The sequence below is a fragment of the Denticeps clupeoides genome, chromosome 10 (genome assembly GCF_900700375.1).
Source record: "Denticeps clupeoides chromosome 10, fDenClu1.1, whole genome shotgun sequence".
Taxonomy (NCBI): Eukaryota; Metazoa; Chordata; class Actinopteri; order Clupeiformes; family Denticipitidae; genus Denticeps; species Denticeps clupeoides.
This window is the reverse complement of record NC_041716.1, coordinates 22,184,165-22,206,112: the sequence shown is the minus strand read 5'-3', so window position 1 is coordinate 22,206,112 and position 21,948 is coordinate 22,184,165. Positions and strand designations below refer to the sequence as shown.

Sequence of the window (21,948 nt, the reverse complement as noted above, 5' to 3'; positions counted from 1 at the left end):
TACATCCGCGCTAAAATATCAAGGTGAAAGTCATCATAGTGTAGCGGTTCTTCTTCTGCGTTGTGTAACTTTTTGATTTCGTTTCTTGAACCACAAATGATGAGCTGACACTCAAGAGATTTTCTTTGCAAAGTGTATTCTGTACAAAAAGCAAGATCGCGTCAGAACATCGCGTCACACATCGCGTCTTTCTGCACCTCTCTCTACAATATACAGTATTAAAAAAACATAGAAAAAATATTCACAAAATAACACACATGCAAAATATTCCTAATATGTACATAAATTAAAATGAAAGAAATAACTTTTTGCACACAAACCCCACGCACCTCTCACAGCTCACGCCATGTGTCCAAGAGAACTAAACCGGGTCTCAAAAACAAAATAAAAGTCATTAGAAAATAATAAAATAAAAGACACAAGAAAGAAGAAATATACTTACAAATCTAGTGTAACCATTTAACTCCAGCACAATAGCTTGCGTAGTATATACCCAGCTCCCAAACCAACTTTGTGAATAGATTAACGGCGAAATTTTTTTTATCGCCCGATAAGAGTCTCGGGCGATAACGGCCCACCACTAATTTATTTATATATTTATAAAGGTACCACTGAGGTGCCACTGAGCAAAGCACCGTCCCCACACACTGCTCCCCGGGCGCCTGTCATGGCTGCCCACTGCTCACTCAGGGTGATGGGATAAATGCAGAGGACAAATTTCACTGTGTGCATCGTGTGCTGTGCTGCTGTGTATCACATGTGACAATCACTTCACTTTACAGCTTTTTAAAAAACTGTCTTTCTTTGCGTGTGCTAAGAGCTAGGGGAACCACATGTATGGATTTTTAAAAATAATCCTCAGAGGCTAGCCTCCATTTCACTCCATTTCTAGTCTGTATAGCCTACACGATTATACAGAGTTTTGATTGTCCTATTAAGTGTATTATTGGGATTTAAAAAAATATATATAATGTTAAAATCTAATTTTGCAAATTTTGCCAACCCCCTGCAATCTCTAACATCGAACCCTAGGTTGGGAATGATTGAACTGAGAAGCTGACTTTTCTCCTGCAGCATCGAGCTTCACAAACGTTGTTACACGTAACTTTTATTTTATTGCATAGCAGAATACGTTGCAGTAGAAGACCTAAATTGACACTTCATGTGCTATTGCTTATGCCTGAGCAAAAGAGCAGCAACTGGCGCCGCCCCGTCTCTCTTGATTGACAGACAAAGTCATTCTGCTGAAAAGTCGCATTATGAAGTAAATAGGCCACTGAGAAAAACACCATTTTGAAATAAAGGATGACTTTTGGGAAAAAGTCATCCTTTTTGGGAAAAAAAACTGCTAAAATGAAAAAAAAAGAAAACATCAGATGTAATAAATATATTTATATAGCAGAATGCAATCTAGTTCACAATAATGAGCTGTATATCAAAATGTGTCCAGTTATTTCACAGTTTGACAAACGTTTCAGTAAAAATAAAGAAGAAAAAGAAAACAGAATAAAATAAAATTAGCGAGAAACATGCAGCAATTTGAGGACAATATATTAAAAGAGTAGAGAAAGGACTGCATAAGAAACCACATAAAAAATTGCATAAGAACACCGTACAAGAACCTGGGTTAAAAGCCAGGGTGTAAAAGTGAGTTTTTAAAAGAGATTTAAAAGAACTGATTGGCAGGTCATTCCATAGACAAGGGGTGGCCACTGCGAAGACCCTGTCACCTCTGTGCTTGTAATGTGACCGAGGAAAAGACAATAGTCAGTATGTGAGAACTCAGGGCTGTGTGTCAGACACAGTTGTCTGCAGTACGGGGGGCCCCGCAGGGAACGGTTCTGGCGCCGTTCCTCTTCACAATCTATACTGCAGACTTCTCACATAACTGCACCAACTGCTTCCTGCAGAAGTTCTCTGATGACTCTGCAATAGTTGGCCTCATCACTGATGGGGACGACAGGGAGTACATAGAACTGACAAGGGACTTTGTGGACTGGTGCCAGAAGAACTACCTCCAGATCAACACTGGAAAAACCAAAGAGCTGGTGGTAGACTTCCGCAGGCACAAACATCCTCCACGCAACCACTGGACATCCAGGGTATGGCCATTGAGGCAGTGGAGAGCTACAGGTACCTTGGTGTTCACCTGAACAATTAACTGGACTGGACTCATAACACTGATGCACTTTATAAAGAAGGGCAGAGCAGGCTGTACCTGCTGCGGAGGCTCAGGTTTTTTGGGGTACAGGGGCCACTCCTAAAGACTTTTTATGACTCTGTAGTGGCATCAGCCATCTTTCACGGTGCGGTCTGCTGAGGTAGCAGCATCTCCGCTGGGGACAGGAAGAGGCTGAACAGGCTGATCCAGAGGGCCAGCTCTGTTCTAGGATGCCCTCTGGACCCAGTGGTGAGTGACAGGAGAATGGTGGACAACATCTCCCACCCCATGCAGGAAACTCTGACAGCACTGAGCAGCTCCTTCAGTGGCAGGCTACTGCACCCACGATGTGGGAAGGAGAGGTTCAGAAGGTCTTTTCTTCCAACCGCTGTCAGACTCTATAACAAAGACCTCATAGCTGACCACACATACACACATACACATACAAACACACACACTTGGGCACATTCTGTTAAATTGTTAACTGTTTCAATTGTAAATTTGTACATATATACAGATACATATTTCTCTTATTTTTTGTGCTGCTATTACCTCTGTTTTTTGCTGCTATTACCTTCTGCTTCTATCCACTTTCTGCCGTGACAAGTGCAATTTCCCACTTGTGGGACTAATAAAGGTTTATCTTATCTTATCTTATCTTATCTTATCTTATCTTATCTTATCTTAGTCTCTGGTCTGAAGACCTGAGAGAATGGGGTGGAGTGTAGGAATGGAGTAGGTCTGACAGTGATTCAGTGATTTTAAATTAAATAACAGAATTTTAAACGGACTAAAACAGACAGTGTAGTGAGGCTAAGATCGGTTTTATGTATCTCGCCTGTTTGTACCAGTAGGAAAACGTGCAGTTGCATTTTGTACTAATTGAAGGTGAGCTAGAGATGTCTGGCTGATCCCAAAAAGGAATGAATTACAGAAGTCAAGGCGGGATGTAATGAAAGTGTTTCCATATTTCATTTGGAAAGGACTGGCTTGAGTTTAGACATGCACCTCAGCTGAAAAAAGCACGATTTTACAATATTGTTAACCTGTGCATCCATTTTCAGAATCCATTTTAACACCAAGGTTTGTAATCAATGATTTTTCACAAGGGGCTGTACTATTACATGATTTAAACTCAGGCCGAAAAACTTCCAGGGCTGCTTTTTGTTAAAAAAGGGCTGTACCTGGACAACTTTTTCACGAAGTTTAGAAATATAAGGTAACTTTGAAATCGGCCTAAAGCTTGATAATGCAGTGGTGTTGAGACATGCTTTTTGTAATATAGGTTGAACAACAGTATGCTTAAAACTTTTGGGCACCACACCAGAGATGACTGTTAATGATGGAGAGGATAAATGCCCTGAAGTTGGGAATGCCTCTTTTAAAAGGCGAGGAGGAATAATATCTAAGGGGGAACCTGAGGGTTTCATTTCAGCAATTAGTTGCTCTACATATGAGAAATAGAGAGAGACCGGCTGAAATTGGTCAAACACTGCAACATTCAGAGGTGGGTGGCCAAGAGGTGGCATGATCTGGGCTCCAATCATGTCTGTTCTCCGTTGTTGTCCCTGGCTGGTGGAACAACCTGCCCTCCTCCACAAGACTAGCCGAGACTATCACCACTTTTAAGAAGAAGGTGAAAACCCTCTTATTCCAAAAATATTACAGACAAATCTAACACTTACACACGCACATGCGTACACATTGAACAAACAAATACAAAATGTATAAATACATTATAATTTTTCTTAGTCTAGCACCCAACAATCTCCGAGCATGCTCTTCACTGACAAGTCTAAGCCTTATCAGGGCTCTTAGTTTGTAAACTCGATATTCTATAGAAATCGAACGAGAATTGCTGGTGTCTTCCTATTGTAAGTCGCTTTGGATAAAAGCGTCTGCTAAATAAAGTAAAGTAAAGTAAAGTAACGTGTTCCACTTTTTCCATAAAAAAGCTTAACATTTTCACATGATTCAGCAGAGGCCTTTAACATGCCAAATTCCATATTTAACTCTCAGGAACCTGAGCCGTTAACACTAGATTTACTAAGCCTGCGCAAATGGGTGGTTTGCACAAAAGATGGAGGAGAATCAAGCTGAAGACCTGTGAAAATCAGGGGTAAATAACACCTTTACAATGATAGACTGCCACTCGCAACATGGCGGACGCGCTGACATACGGTACCAACGGGGCAACCGACAACGCGTCTTAAGAAACGTCGCGTATAAATGACGTATGTCCGGGTCATTCGCCGTGCTGTGTTATACAGGATTTCATTACTTCATCCTTTTCTTCATTTTACCACATGGCCGCTACGCCAACAGACTGAGGAAGGGAGGTGAGCGGTCTTTACAATTGTGGTGGAAAGTTGCGTTGTGTTGGAAATGACTTTTTTTAGACGAATGAAAACGAAATCAAACGTGTCTCGATGTGTTCAAAACCCATAGCACTTGATACACAGTCGTTTGTGTTACTTTGCACTAAACCTCACCGAATGAATGTAAGTGTGTTAGTGCTTATCACATGATCATTCAGTCACTGCCCACATCCCATTCCTGTGGAATAATATGAACTGTCATTTCACTACCATTTAACAAAAAGCATGTAGACAACAAACTAAACAGGTGAAATGAATGATAAAAGTGCAAAATGAAATAATAGATAACATTACTCCCTATAACAGAGGTAGTGTGTGAGTGGAAAGTCCCTGAGTGTTCAGGTGTCTGATGGCTTGATGTATAGTCTGGCAGTGAGGGCCCGAATTCTTTTTGCAGATGGCAGGAAGATGAAGAGTGCATGTGAGGGGTGTGTAGAGACCTTCCAGATGCAAGCACTTGTTGCTTAGTTTTTAACTCTTATATTATAATTTTATAATCGATATGGAGGCTTTGTGTCCTCAGTTAAGTGTTTGCCCCACGTTAATCAAGTTCTTCAGCACCCAGATCATGATGAGCATGAGAGATTCCAGGAGAGCTTGTCTGGGGGTGGCTTTTTGGGATGACCTTCAGTCAGCCAATCATATGAAACGTCATTTCAAGGCCGTAATGACTTTTGTAGAATTTGTTTCCTTGTGATTGGAAAAAAAGTTAATTGCTGCTTTTTTTTGTAGAACTGGATCAGAAGAGGACAGGATGTTCTACTGAAGCTCTGTCCTCTTACAAGATAATGGGCCAGATTGAGGAGCCAAAGAAAGCTTTTGCATTCCTTCGTCCCTCCTGCGTTCTTCTAACCCGAGAGCCTTCGGTGAAAAACGTAGATGGTTTGAAGGCGCGTCTGCAGCATGTCAGTAATGAGGCCCTGCAGCAGCTGCAGGACTATGTTCTTTTCCCCTTGCGCTTTGTCCTGAAAATACCTGGGCCGAGGCAAGAGGCTGTAGTCCAGGCAGTGATGGAGGTCATTAGGTACGTGCTGGAGAACTCCTGTGTAAGGACCTGGGAGTCGCTACGGGATCTCTTCTCTGACCTGTGCCTCTGTCTATGTTCTCCAGATGACCCTGGGAAGCCAGCGTCAGTCTCAGAGGAGCTCAAGGTAGCTGAGCTTGGGTGCCTTGACGCCCTGCTGCATGCAGCGTATGGTGACGTGGTTTTCCACCTGTATGAACCTAGCATGCTACCTGGACTGGGTGCTGCAGTCTCCCTCTTGCTGGCTCTTGCTCAGGAGAAAGTGCGTATTGTGCAAGTCGCTGCGCTAAAGTGCCTTCAGACGTTAACTCTGCAATGCGACTGTTCCCAAATCCACGTAGACCCGAGTCCTGAGGAGAGCCGTCTAATCGGATCTTCACTGGCATCTTTCCTACCAGGAATCACACAGAGTTTAAGTCATGTGATTAGTGGAGATGTGAGGCAAGGCCATGGCGTGACGGTGAGAGCTATGAAGGTTTGGTATGGAACTGTGGGAATAGCGATGGCCGACTCGCAGCTCGAGGACGCCGCTGTTACAGAAGCCGCAGGGACACCAGAGCTTGGGAGGATAAGAGAGCTTATGGCGCACCGATCCTCTGACTGGACCAGCAGAACATCAGAAAGGCTTTTGATTCTTTTGCAGAGGATCATTTCTCACACTTCAGCTCATCAGCACTGGAGAGTACGGCAAGAGTTGGTCAACCTGTCCAATTACCTTTTGTCCAACTGCTCCAAGTCACTGGGTGAATGTACCGGGTCACTTCTGGAGACTTTGGTTGGGGCTGCCAATGACGAGGAGCCCTCTGTGAGGGACTCTTGCAGTCGGGTGCTGAAGGAAGTGGCACAAAGGAGCCAGTCTTCCAGCTGCAAGGACTTGACTAATTTCCTTTCGGAAAATCTCCTTGGCTTGGCCTCCTCTTTGCCGCGTCTGATGCGGGCTTCAGATGACCAGCGGAAGCTCTTTGTGCTCAATATTTTCTTAGGATACCTGAAGATTCTGGGGCCACAAATTGAGATGGTGCTGAATTCAGCCGTTCACCTGCAGCGGATTTCCAAAGCCCTGGTGCAACTTTTAGAAATGGATGTAACGGATGTGCATGTTGTTGAGGAGAGGAGTTTGGTAAGTCAGCCAGGGACTGGGTCGGAAAATCAGGGGCCTGTTTCATGGAGGAAGAATTTTGTGTACTTTAGAGATGAGCAGATTATCGCAGTCGTTCAAGAGATCTGCAGAATGTTGGGTCGCTATGGGAACGTTCACCTTCTGGTGGATCACTTCCTGAGCCTCTACAAAGAGTCGTCAGTGTATCGGAAGCAGTCTGCCTTGGTGCTTAATGAGATCATTACTGGGGCAGCAGGGGTCTGCTTGGAGGCATGTCTGGACCAGAGAAGGTCAGCAAGTGGACAGGATTTGAAGTCATTAGTTTCTCTCATTACTGAAGAGTATACTAGTGCTGAAAACTGGAATTTACCCACAACTGCTGACCGGTCCATGACTGAAGATCAGGATGAAAAGACGGCAAAAAGTCCTGGGAACCTTCAACTGCAGGCCCACCCAAAAACCAGGTCCTTGACAATTCAGCATTTTAACAGTAACATCTGGCAGATCTGCATTCAGTTAGATGGAATCAGCAGTTTTGCCCTGGCCCTTGGTGCAGACTTCCAACTGCTTCTAATGGCACTTCTCTACCCGGTCCTGGAAAAGGCTGGGGACGAGTCCCTGATGGTCAGCCTGGCAGCCACCTCAGCCATATGGAGCATGTGCCAAGCCTGTGGCTACGACTCGCCCAAACACCTGATTAACTCCAATGCAGACTACCTCCTCAATGACATCACCTTGAACCTGGGCAGGCCGAGTGTCCATCCTCACGCTCCACAGGTTTTGGCGGCCATGTTTGAGTACTCTGATGCCAGCCTGCTGCCTTTGTTGGGGGATATTGTGGAAGATGTTCTCGCGGCATTGGATCTCAACTATGATCAGAGGGCACCACTCTTCGGGGCCCTGATCCACTCAGTCATGAAGGCACTTAGTAAGTTGATGTTGCTTTGATATGTATCTGTCTATTATACGATTTTTGGTAAAGAATTCCATTTTTTTTTCCTGGTAAACAGTAAAATGGTTCCCAACGAGTGCCAGAAAGGAGAGGGCAGCAACTATAACCAAGATGGCCAGGACAGAATTTAATGCGAGGCATTTTGTCCTCGAACATAAGAGGCAGAAGGAGCTGGCTGAAGGCGCTTGGACAGATGAACTTGAGGAGCAAGGCATGAATTTATTTAATAAACATGTTGCTAGTTATTAATTTGTATTCCAGGTATCCAGCTGTGGACACTGAAATAAAAGTATGAATCTTGCTATTCCCACCCCCCAGATGTGTACCCCCCTTGTCAGCAGGAAAATGATGGAGAGAAAACCAACCTAAATCACATATCCATCAGTAAAAACATCATGGAGCGCTGTATTCATCTGCTGTCTGATCCCCGTCTGGCACTACGTCTCAAGGTACAGCATTACAGGCTGTGTGTGTGTGTGTGTGTGTGTGTGTGTGTGTGTGTATATATATATATATACTCAAAAAAATAAAGGGAACACTCGAACAACGCAATGTTACTCCAAGTCAATCACACATCTGTCAAATCAGACTGTCCACTTAGGCAGCAACACTGACAGTCAATTTCACATACTGTTGTGCAAATGGAATAGACAACAGGTAGAAATTCTAGACAATTAGCAAAGACATTCCCACCCAATAAAGGCGTGGCTCTGCAGGTGGTGACCACAGACCACTTCTCAGTTCCTATGCTTTCTGGCTGATGTTTTGGACACTTTTGAATGCTGGCGAGTCTACAACCCACACAAGTGGCTCAGGTAGTGCAGCTCATCCAGGATGGCACATCAATGCAAGCTGTGGCAAGAAGGTTTGCTGTGTCTGTCAGCGTAGTGTCCGGAGCATGGCGGCGCTACCAGGAGACAGGCCAGTACATCAGGAGACGTGGAGGAGGCCGCAGATGAACAAACCTGCAGCAGGACTCCATCTTTGTGCAAGGAGGAACAGGAGGAGCACTGCCAGAGCAAAACGACCTCCAGCAAGCCACAGATATGCATGTGTCTCTTCAAACAGTCAGAAACAGACTTCATGAGAGTGGTATGAGGGCCTAACATCCACAGGTGGATGTGCAGCATGTTTGAGAACACAGAGATTGGCTAAATTCTCACTGTGCTCTTCACAGAATAAAGCAGGTTTACACTGGGCACATGTGACAGGCGTGACCGAGTCTGGTGACGCCGTGGAGAACGTTCTGCTGCCTGAAACGTCCTCCAGCATGCCCGGTTTACCAGTGGGTCAGTGTGGGACACTAAGCTGGGGGCATTTCTTTGGGGGGGACACATCCCTCCTTGTGGTAGGAACCGAGATGAGATTTTCAGACCCCCCTGTTGAAACCATATGCTGGTGCGGTTGGACCTGGTCCCCTGGTCCCTCCTAATACAAGACAATGTTAGACCTCATGTGGCTGGAGTGTCAGCAGTTCCTGCAAGATGAAGGCTTTGATGCCATGGACTGGACTACCCGTTCCCCAGACCTGATTCCAACTGGAACATCATGTCTCGCTGCACCACCTCATCAGGAGCATAGATACTTTGAGTGTGACTCCAAGAACCACGTAAAAAACAAAGTGTTTAATAAGAATATTTCATTCATTCAGATCTAAGATGTCTATTCTCTTTATTTTTTTGAGCTGTGTGTGTGTAATATATTACAGGCTGTATATACGTGTGTGTTTTTGGTTATCGAGTGATAGTAGGTGTCATATAGGGCCGCTTTTAGGGACATCATGTGACTCGTTTATAAATTGTGGGGTGTGCAGGTGTTGGACGTGGTGGAGAACTGTGTCCATCTGCTATCTGAGGAGGGGGATGAGCTGCTGCCGCTGGTCCACCGCTGCTGGCCACCTCTTTTGCAGCGCCTCACGAATGACCACCCACTGGCCGTGCGCCGTGCCTTCACCGTATGGACCCATCACTCCTCCCATCCTCTCCAACCACATTTCTTTTTGGATCATTTTTAACATGCACTTCTTCTTCCTCTGTTCCTGGATCTGTACCAGGTCCTGTGCACAATGGGTGAAACGTGTAAAGACTTTCTGAGGAAGAGGGTGTCCAAAGAGGTGATGCCAAAGCTGACCGCCTCTCTGTCCAGACAGGCTGTGGTCAGCAGCAAGGCGGCGCCCATCTACACCCAAACGCTGGCCTACAAGCTGCAGCTGACCGTGGTGGAGGGCCTTGGACCTCTGTGCGTCAGCCTGGATCTGGGTAGGTACCACATTAAAAAGCCAGTGGCCATTTTATTGTCATTGTCATGAGTATGCTCCTGTAAACCGCCGCTTGCAGCCGATTCCGATCTGGACTTGGTCTGGGATGCATGTGTGCCGTATCTCAGCAGCTGCCAGCCGCAGAAACTACAGGACGCCTGTCTCAGGTAAAGACTAAACCAGACGTGTCCCACCACGCTCTGACCCAGTGGCCCACATTTACTTACTTCTTCCAGCACCTTTCATGCTCTGCATCAGCTGGATCCGGACTCATGCTGGCTGACCCTGTCTGACCTGTACAGCCCAGAGCCAGATCCCCCTCCTCACTGTGACCTGTGGCCACCTCCACTGAGGGCTTCAGCGCAGATAAATGAGTTTACGGAAAATGTGCAGAAACTCCTACAGGAGCTCCAGTGAACAGGTGTCATTGTGAGCTTCATGCTAAAGTTTCCAATGCTTCTTTATGGAGGAGCATATTGTGTATGTATGTGCGCTTTTCCTTTTTTGTAATAAACCGGCTATGCTGAAAGAAATTCATTTTTTGCAAAGGAGTGACTGATGCAACCAAGAACATGTGTACTTGTTTCCACGGTCTCTGGATCAGTGGTGGTATAGTACAGCCATCTGATTGGACCTCACCACCAGGGGGTGGTAGTGCCCATGCCACAAAGTCTGTCCCCGAGCGTCCCCAGGGGGACAGTCCCTCTGACTACTAATTGTGAGTTGCTCTGGATATCTGATAAATGTAAACAATCGACAGGTATGAGACTCTCCCCCCACTATGAGCCTGCAGAAGTGACTCAATTATGGTGGCACAATTAACTTTATTTAAAAAAAAGAACAGTACATAAATCTAATCATTTTTTACCTTAATAGAAAACAAAATTGGGACGAACACAAGGTGTCTCAAAGTGTACAGAAAAGTCAAGAAAAATGTTCAGAAGTTTTCCAAGAGTTCCATGATCCTCCTACGTTCATTTTCTTTAAAATCTTCTGTCTTATCAACACCAATGTTTTCAGCATATTCTGCAAAAAAACCACACACACAAGGGTGACTTACAATTAAGAAATATATAGAATTATGTGAAACAAACAAGGGTGCTGCCTTCATCAAGATTAAAAGCATTCAACTAACCTCTCAAAATGTGTCTGACAACTTTAGTGGAGCCTCCTCTCATGTTGAGAATCTGATGCACCCTCTGATGAAGCTAGTTAAGAAATTATAAAAAAAAATGGTTAAGGTCTACAACATGAACAAATTTAGCAAATTACTACACTTAATGAATTCAATTGTCATTAAATGAATCTACACTGCTCAAAGAATAAAGGGAACCTGACCTTCTTACAGCGCCTGAACATGAGGTCTAGCATTGTCATTGTGTGCATTGCATCGCTCAGTGTGAACCTGCTTTCCTCTGAAGAGCACAGGGCGCCAGTGGTGAATTTGCCAATGTTGGTGTTCTCTGGCAAATGACAAACGTGCTGCACAGCCCTCATTCAGCCTCCTCCACGTCTCCTGATGTACTGGCCTGTCTCATGGTAGCGCCGCCATGCTCCGGACACTACGCTGACAGACACAGCAAACCTTCTTGCCACAGCTCGCATTGATGTGCCATCCTGGATGAGCTGCACTACCTGAGCCACTTGTGTGGGTTGTAGACTCGCCAGCATTCAAAACTGACCAAAACATCAGCCAGAAAGCATAGGAACTGAGAAGTGGTCTGTGATCACCACCTGCAGAGCCACGCCTTTATTGGGTGGGAAAGTCTTGCTAATTGTCTAGAATTTCTACCTGTTGTCTATTCCATTTGCACAACAGTATGTGAAATTGACTGTCAGTGTTGCTGCCTAAGTGGACAGTCTGATTTGACAGATGTGTGATTGACTTGGAGTAACATTGCGTTGTTCGAGTGTTCCCTTTATTCTTTTGAGGAGTGTATATGCCAAAAGAGCAGAAAATTACAACCTGTGGGATCCCAGCACTGCTAATCTCCACAATGATGTAGCACAACTGCTGCAGAACAAAGAGCCCAGCATCCAGGCGGCGTATGTAAAACTCATCTTCCATGCCATCATCCAAGATCTCCCCCCGACGCACCATATCCTGAACCAAACGTAAATCACAACATTTCCACCTTTTTTCTGCTGATGGCCTCATGCCCCTGATCTCCATTCTGGTATTTCACGATCGTGACATTTTTCATGATTATTAACAATTTAATTGCTGTTTTTTTCGCCCACTCATCTTAATTAGCAGAAGGCCTAATCATATTTTTTGTATAGTTGGTATATTTGTTGTATTAGTATTCCTCCTACAAATGTGACCTATTCTTTTATCCAAATTAGTTGGCTCTCACTTTGTGATACAGATAAGTCAGAAATTCTCCAATCGTGCAGGTAAACGGAAGAAACAGCACAAAGAAGACAATTAAACAAGCACCAAAAATATGATATCGAAATATGAAATATTCAAACAAATTTAATTTCCGTTCATATAGATATAAACAGAAACTATTATAACAGTAAAAAAAACTATTGTTATTATGTAATAACTGTGACTGGCATAATTATAGGGCAAACATAAAAATAAATCCAAATTAAAACTCAAATTCTCTTAATGGATTTATTATATTTCCAGAATCTGCTTGCTCATGGACACGTAGATAAAGATAAGGTGTCAACTGTGCTTACGTGTTTCTCGCCTTCAATCCTCTTATCAGCAAGCTGCACAGCTTCCAAGTATTTAAAATGGAGCTCCAACAGCCGATCCACCTTCAGAAAAGGTACAGGAGATTAGTACACACCACGTAAAATGAATTGCTGGATAAGATGGCAAGTGACAGAAACATTTTTGATAGGAATACAGTGTATACTCACTGAACAGTATCATTATTTATTACATACCCAAAATCACCTCTTTTAAACATTTTACATAGTATACATTTTCTCAATGGACAATGCCAGCGCTTCACAGTCTACACACATCACACAAACTCGGCAAAGAAATGTACGAAAACGTCCGCGGCATCTGCAAAATAATTATTTCTTTTTTTGCACGTGTGGTTTTCTGTTGCACATTTACAACTGGCCGAATTTGTGGAACCAACTTGACTGAGACAGCTGGGAGAACGTCTACATTCACCAGGCATCTGGAGAGAAATCACCATGAAAAGTAAGATAACTAAATAGAAAATCCTTGACCAGCACTGTTTCGTGTCATCTAACGATAAAGGAAACTTCATCTGACAGAACTGAAAGAATGTGGTACATGCACGCATAGTAGAGTCATCTCTCCTTTTTTTGCAAGCTGCTAGATCACTACTATGGAGCAGCTTAAGTACCAAGCACTTCGTGAACATCCATCTATGACCATGCATTTTCCCTGATCCACACCCTAAGTCTGTGTGGTCCTTCCGGCACCTGAGCCTGTTATCTTTCAGTCTGGCTAATTAGAATCCCGTGTCTATGTGCAAGAGCAGAAATAATTTCATTGTATAAGATTCCAAAATTACAATAAATTTTGTTAGCAGAGTCCTCTCCATAATGAGGTGTTTTTAAAGATTTAAATGAATTTACAATACTCACAATAAGTTAAAGATATTGTGAGAGACTTAGTGGATGTCATACATACGGTGTTTGTTTCACTTCAGACATTTTTGAGCTACAGAGGCAATTGTATTGGGGTGATAGACACCTCATTTTGTGTTTTCCGTGTAATGTTCTCATTGTGTACAGGAACAGGCTTAATATTGGGGCCAATACCAAGAGAATCTTTCTCAATGTACTGTTCCCACACACTGCACCCAGGGTGCCTGTCATGGCTGCCCACTAAGGGTGATGGTTGAAAGCAGAGGACACATTTTATTGTATCATCCTAATCTAAATCCTGTAGCAGTATTCTCACCCCCAAACAGCTTCCAGATTCACCTCAATGCATCTTATTTATTGAAAGTTTTCAATGATTTCTATTTAATATCTAAGTTTAGCCAACTCAACCGAATAATATTATCACGCATGTTGTTTGCTAAAAACTTCACCCCGTAACCTCTCAATAGAGCAAGAAAAACTGAGTCAGTAAGTGACATACCTTTTCACAATCGTTTTCTGTGAACTTGTTGAGGAGCCGAGTTCTCTGCTGGGCCTTGAGATTTCTCAGCATTGAAGCGATGACGGAACAAACATGCTCTGAAATGGAGGTTGATTTATTTAAACATCTGATCATACAGTTAATTGCAAAGAAAATTTAAAAAATGAGTGCATGGATCAGGTGATATGGAAAGAATGGGGGAAAGCTGCTGGGCAAGCAGCAGTGAAAAAATCAAGTACAATGCAGACAAATTTTACAAAGTTGAGTGCAAACCTTCATGCTCTTTGTCTGATATCCCAACTTTTTTCATCCTTTTTGGTGTCTTCATGAAGAGGGGAAATATTGTCCTCAATCCCAAGATATCCACAAACTTATGGCAGTTATCTGATCCCTCTTGGCCAATCATGGCATGATCCAGAACTTTCAGGGCACTTGCACGAGACATCTTCTTTTCCCTAGAGTGCATCAGCAAAAGTAAACACAATGCATCCCATCATCCTATAGGTATTTGCTGTCGTAGTCAAACATTCAATACATTTTCATGCACAGTTTTGCCAAACTATGGATGTATTGTGTATTTGCCAAACCATTAAAATATGATACCGTCCTTGACCCACAGAAGATGCATGTCTGACTCCACTAGAACAGGGCTTTTTACATGTTAACTATGATGTTAACTAATGGCATGTAAATGTACCAACTGTTTCAGGTGACTTTAGTAGCTTTTAGACTCCCAGTAAGAAATTATTATGTGTATCCTTAAAATCAATCTTACAAAGCAGCACTTACTATTTCACTCCATTTGACTACAGAAGAAAAACAAGAGGAAAATATGCAGATCAATATTTACCGGAGCATGAGGTTCATCAGCTGGAGACCCTCTCCTCTGAGGAAACGATCTCTGTTGGCCCCTAACATGAGGCAGGAACAGAGAGCATCAAACAGGTTCTCCATCATCTCCTGCTCTTCAGGTGTGGCTGGGTTATGCCGCTTGAACACCTAATGAATGAAGAAATTAAGTCTAGAAGACATATCCTCACATCTCACACGCCTACATAATTATTTGGGGAGGATGGCCATCACAGAGCCTCATCTCAGATACGTCAGTATGGCAGGTTTTGGTGTTGATTACACAGCCACAATTTTTATTTTTACACAGCCAAAAAATGTTTATTTAAAAAAATCGTGATGCGTGAAATGAAATGTGTGGGCATAAATCATGGCTCCACGATTAATTAGTTCACCAAACAGAAGGCAACAGGTATGGTGGTCTGTGGCAGACTCTGGACGTGCAATCTTCCCAGATAAGAGTGTATGCCCAAAAATCACTGCGTTTGATGCTTAAACCTCATTTTTACTACTCAGTGATTCAAATTTGGCTAAATGGTTAATAACACAACAAAATACCACGATTGCTGTTATTGTGAAATTACAAAGCCCATCTTACTGAAAGCTGCTGCAGTAACACATCAATCCCGTCCAACTCCCCCAGGAGTTCCCTGTTGACTGAGAGGAGAAAATAGGCCATTTTACTACAAATAGATCAACAGACGTCCCAGACATATAACACCGAACAATTCAAACTCATTCCAAACTGTATCCAACTTTGCAGCCACTTTATTTGGAGACTATATAGCTGTGCTCTCTACTTTCAAAAAAGGTTTAAGATTCTATTTGTATTATATTTTGTACAAATTTAGCATTTGTTTTTAATTATACACAGTTTATGTATTACAAAGCCACACTGAATAACCTTGTGTGCACTATACATGTGAAAATAAACCTAAAACTGAAAAATCTTGAATCACTCACATGTTTACACCATGATTACCTGGTGAGGCTGTAATATGTGTGTGAAGTTGCAGTGTATGCAACAACACATGCATTATAGTCCTCCTTATATCAAACACACTGAATTAAAAGATGTATTTCATCGTACCATCATTGTTCTGAAGCAGGATGGCCAGAATCTCACTGCAGTAGAGCTTGTTAGAATCAAATGGTAGCTTTGCCTATAGAAAAAAAATTCAAGCACGTTCCAAGCATAGCCCAGGAATCGGTAGGGCTGGGCAATAGAATAACTTTTTGCTGATTGAGACACAAGACAGACACTATCCTATGTGTACCTTGAGTCTTTTTAATAACCACTGCATCAGGCCCTGTTGTGCTGCCTCTGCACATAGTCCAGGTTTGAATTCTGCAATATTTTCGATGATTGCTGTGAGAGTACAAAGTTAAAAAAAAAAAAAAAAATGCATTACATAAATGCCATGCACGTTTAGATGTTTTCGAGGCATCCAGGAGCAACACTCACAAAGGGTATTGTGAACACCATCTGCCTCCTCCTTCACTTGCTCATCGAGCCGCTCCATGTTTTGCACCAACAAGGCCACGATTTGCCCCTCTAACTAGCATAATAATGGAGAACAATGTCAACCCAAATCAATGACCGACAGTTAGAACCTTTTACTTTTATATATATATATATATATATATATACACACACACACACACACACACACACACACACACACACACACACACACACACACACACACACACATATATATATATATTACATACAAATAAAAAATTGTTTTAAAAGACAAAAAGTAATTAATTAATTTGATTACATATACATTTTTAGAGGCAGGTTGATTGCGTCATGGTGGTCACTTACAAAAAGGAACACTTAATTTACCTTACTGTAAACGCTGTCATCTAATACAACATAACCTTATTCTTTAGTGCTGGTAGTTCACCTTTTGCTTACTGCCTATTCAGAAATAAAACAGTCAAGGTATTCTTCACTCTGCTTTAGTGACCCTAAACTCTAAAATGTCCCTACAAGGCTTGTATGTAGGTCTCTAAAAATTGTGTACTTTGTTTTTATACCAAACAGTTTTTTTTTTTTTTTCTTGAAGGCTATGAGGCTGTAAATGCAACATTCAACTATTCTTCATTCAGATGAATACACATAATTATTATGCGCTAATTACCATGTTTATACAACATATTATACACTTACCAAAGCATCTATGAGAACTTCAGCACCCTCCTCACTTTCATGGAGAGTGTCAATGTCTGTCAACTCCTGCAGAAGATCAACTATTGCAATTGAAATATGTTGTATTGATTTAAGGATTCAAAAGCAGTGGCTTCAGATGAATACTCTTTAATCTTCAATATACACACCATAAAATAATGCTATAGTATTTTTTCTACAGAATAATAAAGGATATCAGAGTTCTCGTGGCTGAGGAGGCCCAGGAGAGAATGAATGGCATTGAGTTCCACTAAGAGGTGATAAAGATCAGGCATAGTTGCAATAACATGCATCTCTTGCAGGATGTCATTCAGATCCAGTTCTGCTTCCATGAACCTAGAAGAAGATGCAGGGATAAAACCACTTCAATAGGGTTTCAAATCCACACATTACTACAGCTGAAGTGTTGTGTGCTGAGCATGTAGTAAATCCACTACTACTGAAAGGGTCTGTAATGTCTACATTGTACACAGGTTTATTTTCATGGTCCCAACTACACGCTCCCTCAATCTGGCTTTCATACAAACTACATGGAAGACCTACACTAGAAAAACATGGAGTCCACTATGCAGATGTCTTCAATGCTTATTTTGAAGGGGTGGCAGTAGACTAGTGGGTAACCATGCTCAGGTGCAAACCCCACTTGAAACCATCGTGTCCCTAAGCAAGACACTTCACACTTACTTTACAGTCCCTGTAACTACTGATTGTAAATTGCTCTGGATAAGGACATCTGATAAATCTAATGTAGTACAATGTAAATGTAATGATATGTCAGGATGGTTGTAGCCTAGTGGGTAACACACTCGCCTATGAACCAGAAGACCCGGGTTCGAATCCCACTTACTACCATTGTGTCCCTGAGCAAGATACTTAACCCTAAGTTGCTCTAGGGAGACTGTCCCTGTAACTACTGATTGTAAGTCGCTCTGGATAAGGGCATCTGATAAATGCTGTAAATGTAAAAGGTCAACTAGAGACTTACTGATTTTTTGTATTTTGCATATTTTAGAATAATAAAACATAGTTGAAACCATTAAGCAAGATTGGTTCATAGTAACAATGTCTATATCCAATAGCCATTGCTCAATTTGTTCTATGCAAATACACAAATACTGTTCCTCTGGAGTAAATTGTGTTACTGTGACCTTGCAGGAGCAATTTCTTTAAAAGCATTAACTTCCAAATGAGTGTACAAACTGCGTACTTTTCTGGGTTGTCTGGAAACTTGATTCTTAGCTCTTGGTTTTTATATGATCTCTTCTCAAAGGTCAAAATCATCTTCTTCACAGAACTCTCATCCACTGGTTCCACCTGTTGAAAGACTGCATCAGTGCCGTTTCCCTTCATATTCTGTCTAAATGATGAAGCATTAAGTACAGACATATACCCCACCTCTGCATCCTCTTCGCGATCTAACAGCTTCTCCAAAATCGTGTCCTTTTCAGCGTCCTGCTCGTCACCCTCCAGCTCAGCCAGCGGTAGAATCCTGGCGCCGGACTTGTGTTTTTTCCACGCGTCCTCATCACCATCCTCCTCCTGAAGTCGCTTGGTTCCGCGGTCAGGCTGCAGGACAGAAGGACGGGGTCGCAAACACATTCTCACAAGCAGCCAGCTTAAAGCTCTGCTCCGAATGGTAACATGGAGAACGTGGAGTAAAGATCAGTACCTGATAATTCAGGAGCTCGCCGACATCCATCCTGCGCCAACGTTGTGCCCGGGAAACAGCACGAAAAACAAGCAACAGAAATCCGGGCCGGAAATCGCGCTACTGTCGCAAAAGGGTCGTAACGCAGGTCACGGAATAGACGTAGAAATTTTATTTTATTTTAGTTATTTATTGTTTCTTTATTTTTTAGAGACTCAGACGTTAATAACAAAAACAAATATTTACGTAAATAAATTAATAATAAATAAATAAATAGGTAATTGTGTTACTATATTTACATTTGTGTTACTATATTTACATCTATGAATAAAAAAACTTCCATAAACTAGCTTCAACGCAAAAGACGAGTCACTATTTATATATATACACACACACACACACACACACACACACACACAGATGATTTTAAATAAATAAACACATTTCCAAAATGAGCATACAACTTCTTTAAAATGAGCTAGATATACTCTTGTAGGGTAATACCTATATATTATTTCATATTCAATTTTCAAAATAAATTTGTTGGGAATACTCCAAATCCAGTTCCACTTTCCAGTTCCACTATTCCAAAAGGTTACAGCAGAGGGAACAGAGGCACGTTCTCTTTGAAAAGGAGCTCTGATATTTCTATTTGTCTTTTTTAAGGTTAAAGGGAAGCAAATTTTCCGTACAGCTGTATTACATAGGTCTAAGCAGTGTTATCTAATAGGTGGGTTAGTATATGATGATAGTAAATTCTTTTAATGAACAAGAAAGTTTAAATGTGGTTGCATTAAGTAACCATCTGGATTGAAAAGTTGCCTAACTATAAGAACATCATTATAGAACATCATTATTATACCAGTATGGATAGAACAGCAACTTGTTTTTTATGGGGCAGTGGTGGCCTAGCAGTTAAGGAAGCGGCCCTGTAATCAGAAGGTTGCCGGTTCGATTCCTGATCCGCCACTGAGGTGTCACTGAGCAAAGCACCGTCCCCACACACTGCTCCCCGGGCGCCTGTCATGGTGCCCACTGCTCACTCAGGGTGATAGGTTAAATGCACTCTGTGCATCGTGTGCTGTGCTGCTGTGTATCACAAGTGACAATCACTTCACTTAAAACATATGATTATTCCAAATGAAGTAACTGTGAGGAGAGAAATTTTGTTTGTAAATTAACTATCAATATAGTAATGCTTATGAAACTGGGAACGTTTAAGAGAAGTTTTTCAGGTTTGTAGTCACATAGCAACAAAACATTTAAGCCACCAATTTGGGAGAAAGTATGAGCAGGAATATGGTTCCAAATTAAGTTTGGATTGTGTAGGAACTACTTTATCCAATTAATCTTAAAAGTATTATTTAGACTCCCAAAATCTAGAAAATGAAGCCCACCTTTATCATAACTATTCATTGCTGCTGATTTTCTCAATGTAATGGATTTTATTCTTCCCCAAAATGTTAAACAATAAATTGTCTACTGGTTAACAAATGTTCTTGGATTGAAATATGAAATATGAGTCTAAATAGTTCTTCCACTTTACAGAGTACAGAACGGCCTTTTAAAGACAAGTCTCTCTGTAACCATTGGTTTAATACTTTTTTCATTTTCTCAATGAGAGGATAAATAACTATTCACAATTTCGCAATTCACATTTATTCATATTAAGAGTCAGACCTGAAGCTTTGGAAAAGACTGAAATAGCGTTGATAGCCAATGGTACTTCAGATGCAACTCTCAAAAAGATGGTGGTGTCATCTGCAAGCTGGCTTATCAAAAAATGAATGTTTGCACAACAGATGCCCTTCAGGGGTCTAGATATAATTTGAATAGCAGGTAACTGAGGACAGATAAGAAATAGATATGGTGATACAGGACAGCCTTGCCTCATACGCCTGCTTACCTCAAATCTTGCTGAAGTTCCATATTTAAGTTTTATGGAACAATTTGCATTTGTGTATAAATCTTTAATGGCGTTTCAGAAAAAAAGATCCAAAGCCTAATTTATTGAGTTCAGAAAAAATAAAAGTATGCTCAATTGTATCCACGAACAATATATAAATATATACATTTTGAATAATCAATGAGGTCCTAAACTAATCTTATATTGTTAGAGATATGTGCATTTTTCATAAAGCCTGTCTGTGTTTCATCAATTATGAAAGGTAAAACAGCCTTCATTCGATGAGGGATTAGAGTAAAGGGAAGTTGGCAAAAGTTTTTTCTCAATAGACTGTATATAAAGTTTTTGAAGAAAGGGAGTCAATGAATCTGAGAATGTTTCATAAAATTCAGCACTTAAACCATCCACACCTGGGGGATTATTAATTTTTTTAATTGAGATTGCTATTTGGACTTCTTCCAACATAAGATGAGCATCATAATTATTATTATGTTTTTAATGTATATTATAAAAATATAAGATTACATTAAAATATATTTAATGTATATTTTAAGGTATATTATAACATGACTGTGCACCCCGTGAAAATATTTTGACCATGTTTTACAAGATCCTCACTGACAACTGAATTCCTTTAATAGACACAAATAAATACAATATTCACAATAAGCTTAATGATAATAATATAATGACCAAATACACCTGTGAAAAGTAATCCCAAGAGATCTGGTTTAGAGCATCACCACATCCCCAAACAGAAAAGAACTTCTTTACTTGACTTTCCATCAGAAAAGGCAGACAAAATATAATGGTGACATTAATGATGGCATGGGTCCTGGGTGTCCACTTGGTCTTCGGTGCAGTCCATTCAGACGGATTAATATTGAGGTGTACAGAGACATTCTGTTATCTCAGATCCAATCAAATTCAGCCAAACTGATTTGACAGTGCTTGGCAATACAGATAGAGTGAAAGTAACTCAGTAGTATATTAAAAAAATAAAATAGAATCTCCAATGGCCTAGTCTCAACCCTGCTTACAAAAAGGCTAGCATCAACAAGTAGTTTTATCAGAAATTTGTGCAATTATATGTAATGCCATCCGGTGTTTGGAAATGCGTTGGGGTTAGGATTAATGAAGTTAAAATGATCCAGTGAAACTGAGGGGGACGTGTCTTGCATCCATAGTACCATCTGCGCCCGTGGTCATGGGAAAAGTCCTGCATGTGGCGCCCTTCGCGTTTAAATTTATGGCGCAACGTAGGTATTAATCATCTTTTCCGTAGCAGCAGATTCGACAATTTAACGATCAATGCAGTCGTCAAATGTAGACGTTCGTAAACTTTAATTGCAACGTTCTAGGCTCCGATAAATGTCTGTAAATAATATAT

General features: G+C 41.5%; 2 protein-coding genes across 3 annotated transcripts; one reads left to right on the top strand and one right to left on the bottom strand.

Annotated features, from left to right (window-relative positions):
* Nucleotides 1–4,394: 4,394 nt before the first annotated feature.
* On the top strand, nt 4,395–10,408 carry tti1 (TELO2 interacting protein 1). 2 transcript variants are annotated; one of them, XM_028994150.1, is made up of 8 exons: nt 4,395–4,500; nt 5,272–7,590; nt 7,673–7,825; nt 7,933–8,063; nt 9,428–9,568; nt 9,668–9,872; nt 9,951–10,038; nt 10,108–10,408. In XM_028994150.1, the coding sequence occupies exons 1-8, from the start codon at nt 4,398–4,400 to the stop codon at nt 10,286–10,288; spliced, it is 3,321 nt and encodes a 1,106-aa protein (XP_028849983.1). In that variant the 5' UTR covers nt 4,395–4,397; the 3' UTR covers nt 10,289–10,408. The 2 variants fall into 2 exon arrangements, with proteins under 2 accessions (XP_028849983.1, XP_028849984.1); XM_028994151.1 differs by lacking the exon at nt 4,395–4,500 and having other exon boundaries at nt 5,422–5,563; nt 5,650–7,590.
* Nucleotides 10,409–10,675: 267 nt separating this feature from the next.
* ctnnbl1 (catenin, beta like 1) lies at nt 10,676–18,760 on the bottom strand. Its single transcript, XM_028993158.1, has 16 exons — nt 18,674–18,760; nt 18,400–18,570; nt 18,212–18,318; nt 17,201–17,340; nt 16,987–17,084; nt 16,273–16,366; nt 16,085–16,176; nt 15,898–15,970; nt 15,406–15,464; nt 14,809–14,957; nt 14,232–14,413; nt 13,959–14,056; nt 12,563–12,643; nt 11,838–11,975; nt 11,007–11,079; nt 10,676–10,897 (listed from the first exon to the last, which is right to left on the bottom strand). The coding sequence occupies exons 1-16, from the start codon at nt 18,701–18,703 to the stop codon at nt 10,809–10,811; spliced, it is 1,674 nt and encodes a 557-aa protein (XP_028848991.1). The 5' UTR covers nt 18,704–18,760; the 3' UTR covers nt 10,676–10,808.
* Nucleotides 18,761–21,948: the final 3,188 nt, after the last annotated feature.

Coding starts and splice junctions, on each gene's coding strand:
- tti1 (XM_028994150.1), top strand. CDS start 4,398: ATGTCCGGGTCATTCGCCGTGCTGTGTTATACAGGATTTCATTACTTC. Junction 7,826..7,932: donor AGATGAACTTGAGGAGCAAG/GCATGAATTTAT, acceptor CCCACCCCCCAG/ATGTGTACCCCCCTTGTCAG. Junction 9,873..9,950: donor GTGCGTCAGCCTGGATCTGG/GTAGGTACCACA, acceptor CGCCGCTTGCAG/CCGATTCCGATCTGGACTTG.
- ctnnbl1 (XM_028993158.1), bottom strand. CDS start 18,703: ATGGATGTCGGCGAGCTCCTGAATTATCAG. Junction 17,341..18,211: donor TTTCCAGACAACCCAGAAAA/GTACGCAGTTTG, acceptor ATCTTCTTCTAG/GTTCATGGAAGCAGAACTGG. Junction 12,644..13,958: donor CAGAAAACGATTGTGAAAAG/GTATGTCACTTA, acceptor CCTTTTCTGAAG/GTGGATCGGCTGTTGGAGCT.